Raw genomic sequence first — 16,733 nt, 5'->3', positions numbered from 1 at the left:
ACTCAGATATTTTACAGTAGGAACTGAACTTTGATTTACTGAGAGACTACCAATTGACACTATCAAAAATCAATAAACAAAAACTAGGGTTGAGCTCATGCCTGATGTATGTACAGTATATACTTTATAAAATTGGCATGGGTTGAACGTATGATGATATTTAGGGTGTTGTGGAAGGTGCATAAATAGAGTAGAGCTATATGCAGTGGTGTGGCAGTGTAGCATAGTAAGTGCAGTTTTAGTGGACAGAAACAACTTGGTTGGTACCTCATGAAGTGTTTGTTGTTGCCTCATACATTGACTCCAAACTATAACAGGTGCGAAGAAGTTTAACGTGTCTCAAGAATTCCTTTGGATATCACTATTTTAAAGTGGTTTGATAAATTTTAATCTACTGGTAGCGTGACTCATTGAGAACTGTAAATATAGAAGAAAATATTGAAAGGGTGATGCAGACTGTAGAGTGAAATTCTCGCCGTTCAGTATCATGTCAGTTGGTAGCATTAGACATCTTACACTACACTAATAAATAACACAAAGTAAATTATTTGCATTGATTCATTATTTTTGACATTTTTATTTTATGTCTAAAACCAATGGCACGTTACGTGATTTTTTAGGAGGAGGCAAAGTGAAACTTTAGTAAGTGCATTTGCTAAATATCACTACCTTAAGGACATCAAATTACATGACAAGAAATTACACGGTATGACAGACTACAGGAATGCTTAACAACTGTTCAGCATATTTTCAAATTTCCAAAGTATTGCAAACTTGCTGCCTTCTGACAATCATTCTGACGGCTCCTGGTGACTGTACAAATGCTTTTCAGATATGGCAAGTTCAGTCACAATCTCTTTTTCCTTTTTTCATTCTGTAATGGCATAACAAACAATGAGACGTCAGATAGACAAGCCACTGTTTGGGGTCGGCGCTCATTACTTGTCATCGCTTTTAGACACAAGAGCCTGTCCCCATGACCTTGACTTGGCAAATCACAGTGTGACCAGGTTTATCAAACTGACAGTTTTGTAAAAAACCCCTGGATGCCAGTGTAGACACCTAAAAAGAGAACATTTCTGGGGAAACCCGGATGTACGGTTGCCCTATATATATATATATATATATATATATATATATATATATATATATATATATATATATATATATATATATATATATATATATATATATATGTGTGTGTATATATCTCTCCATTATAAAAAAAAATCTTGGAAGGAGATTTTCTCGGAGACACTTTAACGTCCCGATGGACAAGGCAGTGAGGACAAAAGGACAGCTGCTGTATAGGCTTTTAAATGTTCGAAGCGCTATTTGAGATGCAGATCACACAGTATAGCAGCAGCAGCAAGCCAGAAGCTGATCAAGTAAAGAGGAGGTAAAAAAAATGTATTTGTTTCCCATTATATCACGTTTAAGACTGGGTTTTAGAGGAGCGACCGTATCTCCTTAGTGTGCGTTGAGCCCGCCTCTTCACTTCGCAGAGACGTGAAGTGGCTGGCACATAGTGCGCCCCGGTGGGGGAAGGGGTTGGGCGAGCAAAGCCCCTTCGTATGTATATATATATATATATGTGTGTGTGTGTGTGTGTATGTATATATATATATATATATATATGTGTGTGTCTGTATATATGTGTTTATCCTTGTATATAATTTGATACTATCCGTATGTATGGTGTTCGTGTCAATATCTTGCGTCAATACCCCGTATGTATGGTGTTCGCGTCAATACCTCGACTCAATATAAGTTAGAACCATGCAGTGGGACTCTGCCACTGTAGTTAGAACATAACGTGGCAAACGCAGATGCAGTATTGCATGATTGGCTAAGAATGTTCGAATGCTTCAGTGACGCTGCTGAATGGCCGAGTATAGTAAGTTGGTGTTGGTTCAAGCAGATAACAGTAAGTTTGGTTGGTTTTTGGAATGTTGGTTTGGTGGAGCGTACTTTACAGGACTAACATCGTCGACTGACTTAAACCCTTCGACAGCTCCGGAACCATAAGTAATTTAGAACATATCGCCATTTGTTGGTACTTCGAAATCTATCTTTGGCCAGTTCGGTTTTGGCATCCGTCCTTCTGACATCTATTGGCAAACTGAGTAATGATGGCTGGGTATTAACAACGGTCTTTGTTTAAATTTTAGCCAATCTCAGATCTAAAATGACCACGGCAACTAAATTATTACTCTGATTAGAGTCTTAAAATGCGGGTTGTTTTGAAAATTTGTTTGCCAGAAAAAATCAAATGAGGTGCGCCGAAGAGCTGAGTTCACGTCTCGCAGCCCCGTTTAAACAGGCAACTCTTCATTACATCAGCTGAAAAGGTCTATTTTAAGCACAAATCAGTGCCATGATAACAAAATTATTTCAAGGACTTAAAAAAACAAATAATTCTTTGCAGAGAAAGTATGAATTTCACAAACGTAGAATTTGTAGCCCAATTTGATCTGGCTCCCAGTTGCTAGTATATATATATATATATATATATATATATATATATATATATATATATATATATATATATATATATGTATATGTGTGTGTATATATATATATATAATGTATATATATACTGTATGTGTATGTGTGTGTTTATATATATATATATATGTGTGTGTTAAAAATATTTAATCAAGCTAGGGATTTACCAGAGAAACTTCCAATGTTTTTTTGTTAACTAATTAACATCAACTACAAGCATATTGTAATGTGTACATAGTATAATGAAAACAAAAAAACAATGAATACAACATCACACATAATTAAAACATATTTGCTATCTCTTGCCCTATGTGTACCTTCAGTGCCTTTCCTCTAGTGTGCTCCTTCTCAAGTGTGTTCCCATAAAGCCTGCTTCTCAGTCTCTCTCATTATTTCTGAGGCACCCTTCTCACCTTTTTCTCTGGTTTTATATTTGCCATCTTTGAAGGTGACTCTCACAGCACGCCTCATATGCACACTACTTTTAAGTCTCTCACTCGTATTTCCTCTTTCATCGCATCACCAAAGCCAAACTGGCCAAGCAGATTGCTGGACACACAGACCTTAGTGTTTTATTTTTTTTACACAGTGTGCATTTTTTATATACAATGCTTTGATCATTGCAATTCAATTGTGGGAATCCTTGTGATCTGTGGGGATAAAACTGAAAACGTGTGGATGCTAAACAGTTTAATGATATTTGTGCAATGCTTATTTCTAAATCTAATTCTATTCTATTTCTAAATGATTATTTCTAAATCTATTTAATACTACAGTTACATTCATGATTCGATTTTTTCACATTGCTTTTGCACCCATCTATTTCATCGTTATAATTAAAGGGTTAACCTTTCATTTCCAGCAATGGACAGTGATTCCATTATGGTTTCTGGACCAGAATTTTTGGCCAGTGCTGGCTGTATAGACTCTGGCTCTCCATTAGCCCGTTTAGGAAATATAGTGGATGTTAGCCTTGTCCCTTGATAAAAAAAATCTGGGTTGGATCCTTAAACCCATGTCCAGTTTAAATAAAATGATCTCCATACTTGATTTGTCTCATTGTAAACACTACACAGTGACCCTGTATTACATAAAAAAAAAATTCTGTACAAAATGATTTCAGACTTAAAGAGCTGTTTCTAAACTGGGCTTCTTAATTTGATATATTACACAGCGATTTCAGCACATACTGTGTATTTTTGAAAAAAAGGAAGAGAATGTTCTAGATGGACAGAAGTGCATCATCTGTTTTGACTTTGAATGAGTTTGTTGAACTCTGTACTGACATCTGCTATATTTTTGTCCGGCTTTAAAACAGACAGGATACTCCTGTATGGTTTGAGATATTTTTCTTTAGCGTTCATTACATTATTTGTGTATTTTCTTTCAAACGGCTAAATTGATGACCTTCACTTTGCAAGAGTGGTTTTACACTGTTCACTGGAGAAATCATAAAGTGGGCAGGAAGGGTTTGTTTATCTGTTTTTTCCCTTTAGAAGAAATGAAATAAAAGAATGAGTAATCAAGTAAATGTGGAACAAAAATCAGACAGTCATCCCTCAAGGCCAGGAGCTATCAGCTACAGTATCCATTTGAGTTGTAAAATTGTACTTGCTAGCCGTGATGTTTTTTTTTCCCTGATATTATAGAATTGAAAAAAAATGTTTTCCTTGGCAATAAAAATGATAAAAAGTTAAAGCTGTGGAAAATTAACTTGCCATAAAATTAAATCCTTGCAGCCCATATCCTTGCATCTTCAGTTCAAGGAAATTCTGTGTAGCTTTTTTCTTATTTGGAAGTTTATTATTGAAAAGCCATATTATTACAAGAAAGGAGATTTTACATTTCTACCAAATGACAATTTCAGGATGCAATAACAAAAGCTTGAATAGGCACTATTTTTTAGTTATTCAAGAAATTTATACTGACCTTGTGCTGATATGTTGTGCTATAGGACCTGGAATACTAGATCATTCCCTTAAAATTATTTCTTTTCTCTTCAGTACAGAGTAGGTCAACTGTATACTATCAGCAAACATAGCCATGAGGAGAGTGACAAAGGTGAAGGTGTGGAAGTCGTGAGAAATGAACCTCATATAGATCCTGTACATGGAGAGGGACAGTTTACAGAGAAGAGAGTCCATCTATCCAGGTAAGTGGACTAATTAGCAACTATAATTGTACTGGTTTCAGTGTGTGCTGTGATTCAGTGGTGCTCATTTTTTTTTTGTTCTTTATTTCGCCTTATACAATTTCTTGTATTAGGAATTTGTTAGTTTTCACATACCCCTTGGGGTCAGAGTGCAGGGTCAGCCATTGTACAGTGCCCCTGAAGCAATTGCAGGTTAAGGGCCTTGCTCAAGGGCCCAGCAGAGTAGGATCTCTTTTGGCAGTGACAGGGATTCGAACCGGCAACCTTTGGGATACCAGCATGGATCCTTAGCCTCCGAGCCACTCTAATTTGCACATTTAATCAAACACCTATGTTAGTTAAACATACTAGTTTTTTTTTTATTTACTCTGTTAAGACATTCCTATCAGGTTTTTTTTTTCTTCTTGGACACTTTATGGGGCATAAAACAAGTGTTTGAATGTTTTATGCACAATAATAGAAATAATATTTTACTAGACCATTAACTAATGTGCCATCAATAAATTATAAGAGAGCGTTGTCTTCAGTTTTTCAAGTCCCAATGTGCACTGCTTAACACAATTCCATTAGTCAGGGCCTGACCTTTGAAAAGTACATTTTGTAAAAAAGGCATTTTGCTTTATATTGTGGAGCTGTGTTTATATCTTGATTTTACTCTCTTATTAAAGAACAAAAATACAATAAATAAATCTAGGAGATTTTTAAAAACAGAATCTTAGATATTTCTATATTAATCATGAATGCATATAATTTCAACCTATTTCTCATTCTCGGATATAGGCACAGCAACTAAAGAAAATGTTTCATGTGAATCCTCTTCTCGAGTTAATGGCAGGGCGAAATATATTAAGCTTGAAAGCAAATTAACGTGTTCTGCTCTTCACGTTTTAATTCCAATGCAGAACTCTGAAGCTGTGTCACACGTTGTTTCTAATTTTAGTCATCAACAGCTTTTAAACTGATGCATGAACAGTGTAACTTATGGAAGCTTTTTTTTTCCCTCTTAGATTTACTTATGAAAATGAAAGCTTAACCCATTGTGTGACTTTTATTTTTTCACTATTGCATGATTTCGAATTTAATACACGACACTACAGTGGTTTAGTGTGTTTCAGCGTAACATGCTATTGCGAGACTTTATTAATCTACTTCAGGGTTGTGAGGGACTGGGGCCTATTCTTGCACAATTGACACAAGGCAATAAACCGCCCTGAACAGGGTACTATTCCACTGCAGAGATTGGGGTGGGACCTAGAGCCAGTTCATTGGATGAATGAGGCTGCAGAGCATTAGTGCTGCTAGTGATGTATTTTTAATTTGCCACTAGGAATGATTCCTGTATATATATATTACATTCTCAAAACTGTTTAATATAGATCAGGATCATGGGAGGCTGTAGACTATCCCAGTAGCACTGGGCACAAAGTAAGAACCATATCTGAACAGCACACTGGAGCCATGCAGAGCCCACTAACTCACACACACAAACCCCTAACACTAAAATGAGCAAATCTCAAAGCGCCAGTCTGCCTGACAAATGTGTTTTGGAATATAGGACGAAAACAAATTTGTCTAGTGAAAAACTGAAACAGATACAAAGATAACACACTACACGCAACAAAAAAGTTCAGTATTTAAACCCAGAATGCTGAATCCAGGAGACAAGCACTCTTTAAAGTGCCACTACACCACCCAGGAAAAGCTCCTAATACATTTATTTATTTTCACACGTTAGAGTAAATATAAGATGGCCTTTTGGGACAGTGGATATTATTGCTTCCTCACAGTGCAGGGCTTCAGCTAGATTCTTTACTAGGATGCAATCTGTATTGAGTTTGCATGTTCATCCACTTGTTCATGCTAGGTTCTTTTCATTATCCATGTTCATGTATTGGAACTGAAGCCGATGTCACATTATGCGACTTCTAGTCGCGGAGCATATCAGACTTGCTTCTGGCCTGACCTGACAGCACAGTTGAGCTTGCCCCTTTTTGTGACAGCCAATAGCATACAGATGGCATTGGATCTGCACATAGGATTAGCCACTACTGTATAGCGAGTTCAGCTGCAGTCTTGTCCCTTTGTTTCATTTGTACATTCTGTTGTGGTCCATAAAACACTTGAGATCAAATAGATAAGCTTCTGTTTTGTTTATGAAGTCCAAAACACCCACCTTCCTTATTCTTTGGTGGTGTATTATCCATCCATTATCCAACCCGCTATATCCTAACAACAGGGTCATGGGGGTCTGCTGGAGCCAATCCCAGCCAACACAGGGCACAAGGCAGGAAACAAACCCCGGGCAGATCACCAGCCCACCGAGAGTGGTGTATTATATGCATTATATTTCTGGATGGGCGCTCATTGGATGTCAGCCCTAACATGCACATAAAGACCACCACTATGACTATAGGCTTTGATTTTGTTGGAGCGAGTGGCAGACTAGAGTGATGCGCTGAGTATGTCACATTACACAACCAGCTTCACAAGAGGACCCCACTGACTACCACCGACTTACTAAAATGATGTAAATGAAAGCTGGAAAAATCACATATTGTTTCATGGTGTTCATTGTGAACTTGCAAGCTTACCCTTCTATAAACTGGTATTCTGTCCAAAGTTGATACCTGCCTTTTGTCCATTTTTCTTGTGGCGAGACAAAGCTTCCTTTAACACTACTGAAAAATATAGTTTTGAAAATGGATAAACAATAGAAATACAAAATACTGAACAATTGTAGGATTCCCTTTTTGAAATCCATGGTTTTACTTCCCTGTATGTTCAGTCCACTTCATGAACAATTGAAGGAGATTTGAGGTAATGATACTTAAAATTTTACAATATAGCACAGTGTTTTTCTTGAACAGAAACCAAAGCAAGTGAATAAATTGCCTTCATTGCTCTGAAATAGCTTGTACACAAAGGCATGAGAAAATGAAAGCTGAGTTTCTTATGTATGTTTCTGTTTTCTCTTTGTTTTGTCTCAGGGTTTTGGATTTGGTTAATTGAAGTACCCTCCATCTGTGCTTTAAGAGCCCTAAAAAACTCAAGATTTGATTTCTACTGGTGTGCGTGAGATCAAGTTGTAATTTCACTGTGTGGGGATATGAGAGCAGGAGAGGTTAGGGCCAGTAAACACACATGAATTCCATACAGTTTAATTGTGTAACAATGTGATTTAATCAAGGACTATCTCTCCTAATATTATTGAATTTGTTAAATAGCACAAAGGCACTAATAAATGTTTCTATACTAGATGGCCAAAATTTAAAGCACATTTTAAAATTTTATAATGAACCATAATGGTACATTTCTACAAAGATAGCTGATAATGATATCCTCTTAATGAGGATAATGCAAAATAGATCTACTCAGCTTGTTCTAGTGGGAGACTCTTTTTGAAAAGCAGGCTTTGTCTTGCAGCTTTTAGGAGAATTTTGCTCATGTGTTAGAAATGATTTCTTTAAACAGAAAACAACAGGGAACTGAAATAAGTTACCAAGGAATATGGTAGACAGTAGTACTTCACAGATTTTTAAACTTGGCTTCATGTTATTATTGAGAAATTATGTGAATAGGACTGATGAACATGTTGGGCTAAATGGCCTGTTCTTGTCAAAACTGTTAATATTCTAACCTTGTGTTAAACTAACTCAAGTGGTCTACAGTTCAGACAAGATATTTAACCAGTAAATGTTTCACTTCACTGAAACTGGAATTTGCTTGATTAAAACAATTGATTCAAATTGATTGGGGAAAAAAAAAGACAAACATTGTATATCTAAAGGCAGTGAGAAGGATTTCAAATGTCCAATGAGCGGAAATCAGTTTAGAAGAAAATTGGTGTTGCACAGATAGAACAGAGTTTTGCACAGTAAGGTGAAATCTTATTCATAAGATATCTTCAAATATTTGCCAGAAACAGATAAATAAGCAAATTTGCTAGCAAAGGCTGGGCTGTTGAAGCTGTGGGGAGCAACTGTGTATATGGAGGATAATTAAGTACTCACTTGATACTTCCCAGTTATATCTGACACCACAGATACAATGTCAGTCAATCAGTCATTGTCCATCCCGCTATATCCTAACACAGGTTCACGGGGGTCTGCTGGAGCCAATCCCAGCCAACACAGGGTGCAAGGCAGGAACAAATCCCGGGCATGGTGCCAGCCCACCACCGGGCGCACACACACACATCAAGCACACACTAGGGACAATTTAGAATCGGCAGTGCACCTAACCTGCATGTCTTTGGATTGTGGGAGGAAACCAGAGTACCCAGAGGAAACCCACGCAGACACGGGGAAGAACATAAAAAATAATAAGAAATGTATGCATTAACTTATCAATACATGATTGAAACTAACTTATAATTAAAAGTGACAGACCTAATGTAATAATAATGCTTAAAGGACCTAAGTAAAGTTCTAATTTTGGACATAAGAAAAAGCATATCTTCAAATAAATGTCTTAAAAAACACACTTTATAGAAACTTATATTAGAGATGTTTGGCGCTAAGGTAGGTAGTTAGATAAAGGCACTATGTAATACCTACTAGTTAAGCCCATAGCACACATAATGTACTTTGATTCTAGAGACTTGTATTGCCAAGGTGTCAGCTAATTCCAAAGAATTACCCAGGATAGAGGATGTGGACCTGCTTCTGTATACTACCCTATGGGTCTCCTATTTTAAATCTACTGGCAGTACATTTATCTAAGCCACCACTGGCTTTTAGTTTCAAGATCAACCAAATATTATCTAATTGGTTACATTCTGAGTAAAAATTTGGCCCAGTTTTCTAATTATTTCCAGTGTCTGAATGAAGGAAAAAACACCAACAAAAACAATCATGCTATGTACTACCCCCTAAGTACAGTAAATTAAATTATGAAATCAATATTAAAATAATAAAACCTGGTGTACAAAGCAAGCAATTCAATGAATCACACCTTATGTGTCACATTAAATAAATAAAAGTAGAAAATAAAATGGAATTGCAAATGATTGATCAATTATTCACAACAAAATACTTATTTCAGGCTTAGAAGTAGTGGAGGTGTTATTTTGGGAAAACTATCGCTTCTTCGAGAATTTATTGCTATGGTGTGATTACTACTGACTGCTGACTGACTGTTGTGAGCTGTTTCTCATTGCCAGTAGCAGCCAAGTTGACTTAATGCAAATGAATTTTTCCACGCTGACATTCACATCAGTTGACGTACATGTATAATGCATTCGCTCTTTCAGAGCTCACTCTACATGAATACACATAATGAAGCATGGTTTAAAATGCAACTGAATAATGCACACCAAGCAGTAGTAAGCCAATATGTAGAATATACAGTATGTAGTATCTGATTGATACAGAGGTGCTATGTACTTTCTTACTGGCCCGGTAAAACTCTTGTGTAAAGGAATAAATGAAAGACAGCATATAATAAATGGGGAAGTGGATAGATAACTCAAGAAAATAACGGGACATCTGCTTATTCTAATTTAGGGTCTTGGGGAACTGTAGTCTATCAGGCATTACCGATCACAAGGTAGAAAACCCCTAGACGAGCCACCACATTATCCATTGTCATGCAGAGCCAGTCTAGAGTTGTCGGTTATTCTAACATGCGTGTTTGGTGGGTATGTGAGCGGAACAACTGGGGTACCTCAAGGAAATTCCACACAAAGAGAATATCTAAACCTTGCACACTCAATGATCTGGTGCAGCATTCTAACCCAAGAAACTGGATCCATGATGTTTCTGCATTACCCACTGTCCAACCATGCTGGTCAACTTAAGAAAATAACAAACAGATGTACAAGCTCATAGGTTCTAGAAAAAGTGTACAACAAAAAACAGATTTTAGACATTGTCTAATGTTACAGGAACTTAGTTTAAAAAGGTGACATCAAGAGTACTGTTTAAATGCTATAGTGAAGTAACATAGTTAATCAATTGGCAGTCCTTTTAATGGGAGCAATGTTGCAGGATTTCTTTATGGACTTTAAAATTACCCCTTTCGTTAGCTAACTAAAAATATTACAATATGCAAGCTTTTGAGGCAACTCGGGCCCCTTCTTCGGGCAAGATGTAATACAGAAACTGGAGTCCCCTGTGTTTATATAGACAGCAGGACAGATTCAACATTAGAAAACCTTTAAGTGAGACATCTTAAATGTAAAAAATGAATCAAGACCTCTTTAGGCTAAGATTCATTAAGCAAGAGAGGAGAACAATGTATGGTCAAGATCTTTGGTTAACATAAGATCAGATGGCATAAAGGGATAATTTTCCTGCTTATCATCTAAATTGGTCTACTAAATTCTCTGTATGAAATGTCCTGACACTGCACTGTATGTGGAAGAAACTGGACAAACACTACGCCAGAGAATGAATTCACACATGTGCCACGTCAAGCATGGCAACACAGGTGTTACTGTAGCAGCCCACTTCAACAGCCATGGACACTGTGAGAGGAACTTTAAAGTCACAGGGTTTATGGCTAACTTCAGAATACAGCAAGAGTGAAAAGAATGGGAAGTTAAACTCATGCTAAAATGTAACTCATTACAACATGGTGTAAATAGAGACAAGAGTTTTATGGCCAGATATGAGGATTGTTTGCATCTCTCAGACTGACACACACAAAATGTCTACAGACCCACATTGTACTGAAAAACTCATCAGGAACTTCAAAAGACTTTGTTGGAAAGTTATCTTATCCAAAGATCTTGACCATACATTGTTCTCCTCTGTTGCTTAATGAATCTTAGCCTGAAGAGGTCTATTAATTTTTTACATTTAAGATGTCTCACTTAAAGTTTTTCCAATGTTGTATTTGTTTTGGTGTCTGTATAAGCACAGAGAACTCCAGTTTCTATATTGCCTGAAGAAGGGGCCTGAGTTGCCTTGAAAGCTTGCATATTGTAATCTTTCTAGTTAGCCAATAAAAGGGGTCATTTTGCTTGACTTCTTACTACATTCATAACGGCTAACACGGTACAACACCCTGGTACTATGAACTTTAAAATAAATCTGGATTTTTCATAATGCCATTGCAACTACCGATTAGAGGCATTTCATGCTGCCCACTGTTTTTTTGTAATGGTGCCAGACACAGGTTTGATAATACTCAACAATTTAATATCTGTGATGTCAGAGCCTTTTCTGATGATAGAATTTCTAGATATTTTTGAACTAAAATTAAAGAACAAACATCATTTTGGCGGCAGCATGGTGGAGTAGTGGTAATGCTGCTGCCTTGCAGTAAGGAGACTAGGGTTCATGTCCTGCGTTTTAATTGCGTGGAGTTTGCATATTCTCCCTGTGTCTTTGTAGGTTTTCTCCAGTTTCCTCCTGCTGTCCAAAGACATGCAGATTATAGGTGTACTAGCAACTTGGCGCGCGCTACGCTGCACGTTGGATGACCACAGTTGAAGGACTCCCTGTTTAAACGCGGCTGCCAGTCGTGAACTGGGTCCTTCATCGCACCACATTTGATTTTTGCATGGGAAATAAAATTTCAAAACAAAACCCATGATTCACGAAGTGTGGGACAGAGACTAATGAGAATCGAATACGTTGTGTAAAAGGTTGTAAGGAAGAGGAGGATGATACCGTTGAGGACGTCCTGTGCTTGTTGAGGGGGCATGTAGTGGTAGTTCATTCTGAAGAGCAAAGCGATGTAGGTCATTTGAGTGGTCTTCATTAACTTCGTCAGTGACATGCAGCACTGTGTCATCGCGTTCATCACCTTCATTGCACATAGTAATGTCTGTGGAGTCACAAAATCCCGTGGCATTCGAGTGGAAAGAGTCGAGTACTTCTTGGTAAACAAGGTTTTGTGTGAAGTATTTATTAGTATCTTGTAGTAATTTCCCTTGTCTATTACGGTTGTTTTGCAATCGTAAGGACCTCTCGTCGGGTGTCTCATTGGCACACTTTTGCCTCTTTCTTTCGCGATCACGGCGTAATCTGTCTTCTCTCTCTGTAGGGGTTTCAGTTGCCTTTCGTTGTGCGGCAGAGACACGTCGTTGAGCTAATCTGTGCAAATGCTGAGTGTCCGTTTCTTGCGAGCGACTGTCACGCCTTTGCCTCTTTGCTTCGTGATCACGCTGTAATGTGTCCTCTCTCGCAACAGCAGGTTTAGTTGCGTTTCGTTTCAGCATTGCTCCGTAAGGTCTCCTCCATACAAGTGCACATGGGTAGCTGAAGACGGAAAGGCATAGTGGGCATAGTGAAACACACAAATTGGTGACCAGGGGAACCATCCGACTCAGACTTGGGGCTTGAAATACTCAAGTGCACATGTTATTTATAATTTAATTTTTATTTTTTTGTTATGAACTTCCCCAAAAGAGTTGATCCCTGTAAATAGTTAATAGTATATCAACAATATAATCTGTTGTAGTACGGGCGTTAATTAGCGTCACACCTCATAACCTGCATACACCACGTGTTTGGCTGTAACGCCAGAAGCGCGGTGGACGCTGTAAGGGTAGGTTGTGGTTTCTGTTTCTTTTCGTGATTTTTTTATTTCATTTTATTGATTATTTAATAGGCAGAGGGGGGAAGACGTTAATGTGACGCCCTGTCTATTTCTTTACTTTTGTTTTGAAAAGATTTTCGGGAATGGGAAAAATAAAAGCAAAGGGGAAAGAACGGAGGGGGGTAAGCAGGAATTCTGAGAGGGGACGGACTGGGGCTTTTCTACGGGGCGGCTATACAGCCAAAAGGAACGCAGCCAGGACACGGACACCACTCTGGGCTTTTATTATATAGATTGGCAACACCAAATTGGCCCTAGTGTGTGTTTGGTGTGTAGTGTGTGTTTGCCCTGCAACAAACTGGCACCCTGTCTAGGATTTGTTCCTCCCTTGCATCCTATGCTAGCTGGGATAGGCTCCAACTGGCAACCCCTCCATACCCCTTTCTCCCACTCCTCTAACAGCCAGTGACCATGGTCTGGATTAAGCAGGTTAAAAAAAAGACATCTTTCTGTTTTCTTTCAGGCATTTGAGGCAAAACATATAATTTGATTTGTGATAAAAAGAACCCTTGTGATATTTGAAACTTAGTGTAGAGGAAATGAAAAAGAAGTAACATTAAACAAAACAACTAAACTATGTGCATAGCAGACCAAGAACAAAAGCTGTGGATCCTATATACAGCAGAGTGAGAGCAAGGTTTTTGTATTTCACTCTTATTTTCTCATCAAAAAAAATATTCATGTCTAGTTGGTTGGTGTCTCAGAATTATTTTGGTATGGGTGAGCATACACATGCACATTGAACCAGTTTCCCATGCACTGTTTATCTTCATCTTAATTTCTCAGAAGACCACATTTCTGCCCAGGTTAATTCTAACACATAATTAAACTAACCAATAAAGCCTCTTAGGCACCACTTCCTCTATGAATGGCTCAATGGAAAATTCTGCTTGTTAAAGAGAGAGGATTTTCCAAAGTCCATCTAACATCTACTCACAGGCATCTAAATACACAATCCAAAGTTCTTTTTTGAGCTTAGCGTTTAGTACTCTATTTATGTAATTCATATTTGACTTTGGATATTCTTGTGTTGGCATCTGTTGAGCGCCCACTGTTAATTTCTCCCCTTACCCAGGCAGTGCCTTTCACGTTAGTGATTTGACGGAGACCCTACTACACCCTTCTCAGCTGTAAGATCTTTTTAATCTAACCCAGGTGGTGTTTAGTACATTTTCAGAGTGTGCCAGCTTAAAAGGGCTTTGCTTCACCAAAGAAGAGAAGCATATGAACTGTTTGGGCAGTGCCTGCAAAAGTAAAATGCTTTGAGACAAAATGGAAAATGTCTAAGCAAGAATAATTTGCAAAGTGAGCCAACAAGACCATGGTATACTATCACAAAAATCTTTACTGTAAAGTGTAAAATCGAACCAACATCTTTTATCAATTTGCTGGTTCTCTGGGTTATGGAAATAGCATCTTTGGTTTGTTTTTGTTGGCCTCTAAAAGAAAAGAACCCAAGGAGCAATTAACCTCGATAAAACTGTAAACCATTCTGAAAATGAGTCTTTTTTTAAGACATTCAAATTCAATTTTCATTTAAAGAAAACAAAAAATAATGGTTAGAGCTTTTGATGATATGCATTTGTAAAGGTTGCTGCATTAAAGTGAAGGTACTGTGGGCAGATGACCTATTTTCTGTAAAATTGTCAAGTTTCCATATTAACAGTTAGTAGATTTGAAGTGACAATTGACGAAAGGAAAGAAAATTTAGTACCTTATCCAACTGAATAGCATAAATGCAAAGCGGAAAAAAAATGTAGTATCTGCTGGTCAGATGAATATGTGATTGTAAAAATGTTGATTGTAGTGTGAGGCCTTCAGCAGAAGTAGTGCCATCATAAGAGAAAGCAATTATAAAACCATCATTAAATAATAAACAGGTTGATGCTACTCGTATGAGTTGTTTTGGTCTTTGTAAGTGTCTTTGAAAATCTGTCTTAATTTTTTTCTTTTACTTTCTTCAGTTTTATTTATTTATTTTTTATTTGCATTGAGACATCTCATAGATAAGAATCAACAATAACAGAAAGGTTTGCATATGTGTTTTATTTATTTAGAAAAGCTTATGATAAATAGATTGTCATGTCAAGAGGTCTGGAGGTGCATGAGGAGCACCAGAGAAGTATGTCTGGATTGTCTAGGAATTCAGAAGTTAGCCTGCAATAAGAGCTATTGAAAAGAGTGGAGTAGTGGTAGTCCAAAATGGAGGATGCTGAGATAACTCCTAGTGTGCGGTGCGAATGGAACAAGTGAAAGAAGGTATTGTGTGATCGAAGAATTAAGGTGAAGGGTCAATTTAAGGATTTTAAGACAATGGGAACACAAGCAATGAGGTGTGGAGCTGAGCCATAGGCAGTGGAGGGAACACAGGAGAAGTTTGATGTGGCAAAAATGAGAATGTTTAGATAGATTTGTGGAGTTCCAAAAAACGACAAAGTAAGAAATGACACAATCAAAGGTACAGCAAAGTGGAAGAGAAATCTAAGAAAGTACAGGAACGTAGGTTGAAGTGGTATGGACATGGGATCAGGAAAGAATGAATATGTGGGCAAAAAAGTGATGGGAATGGAAGTACAATAGAAGAGGAAGTGAGGAAGGCCAAAGCGGGGGTGGATGGATAAAGTAAAAAAAGATCTGAAGGAAAGGGTCTGACTGGGTAGGAGTTGCAGAACCCAGCCGTATGGAGGAGGTCAATCAAGCACATGGACCCCACATAGAAGAGGGAGAAGATGAAGAAGAAGAAGACGTCTTTACTGTTTCTATTAGTCTTTGTGTTTTTAATTTTTACTTGTGATATGTTTCTGTTTAGAATTCTTTAATTCAGAATCAATAGCAGTAAAATACAACTTGGTTCATATAAGGCCCTAGCAGATAGCATCTCTTCGGGTTTTTACTCCAACTCCAATAGCCAAATAATTGCTTCCAACTCCCGACTCCATGGCTCTGACTCCTTCACAGCCAGATAGTCCAGGGTTTTGTTCCTCAACTTTGGACTGTCTTTGTGTAACTTGCATGCTCTCATTTTATCTTCAGAAGGTTTATGTGAGTAGTAACCAAGATGTTACAGTAACGGGCAACTCTAAAATGGAATGAATAAGCGCAAGTGTGACGAAGTATGTGTAGTGATATACTGGAGTCACCCCCAGAGTTTGTTTCTGCCTTGTACTTGATGATGCTGCTACATTGACCCCAGTTCCCTACAACTCTAGGCTGGATTAAGTGATTTAAGATAAAAGATAATTGGCTCTACAGTAGTAATGAAATTTAATTGTAAAATGTTAATTTACGTAAAAGCATAAGAAGAATGAATTAATTACAGTTTGGTTGTGTTGTGAGGTTTAATTTATTCTCTAAGGGAAATAATGCTAAATAGTAGCTGAAATGAATGAATAATAGTAATTGTGCCTATATATATTTTTATATATATATATATATATATATATATATATATATATATATATATATATATATATATATATATATATATATATATATATATATATATATGCGCACGGTGACGCAGTGG

General features: G+C 37.4%; 1 protein-coding gene across 2 annotated transcripts in view; it reads left to right on the top strand.

The window, feature by feature from the left end:
• The window catches only part of LOC120542724 (cytoplasmic phosphatidylinositol transfer protein 1-like), a 161,456-nt gene that overhangs the window by 70,837 nt on the left and 73,886 nt on the right, over positions 1 to 16,733 (top strand). For both annotated transcript variants that reach the window (XM_039775361.1, XM_039775362.1), the window contains exon 3: positions 4,512 to 4,660. In XM_039775361.1, coding sequence (XP_039631295.1) covers positions 4,512 to 4,660 — 149 coding nt within the window. The remainder of the gene's footprint in view (positions 1 to 4,511; positions 4,661 to 16,733) is intronic.

This window comes from Polypterus senegalus, chromosome 13 (assembly GCF_016835505.1).
Source record: "Polypterus senegalus isolate Bchr_013 chromosome 13, ASM1683550v1, whole genome shotgun sequence".
NCBI lineage: Eukaryota > Metazoa > Chordata > Cladistia > Polypteriformes > Polypteridae > Polypterus > Polypterus senegalus.
This window is presented reverse-complemented; position numbering and strand designations above follow the sequence as displayed.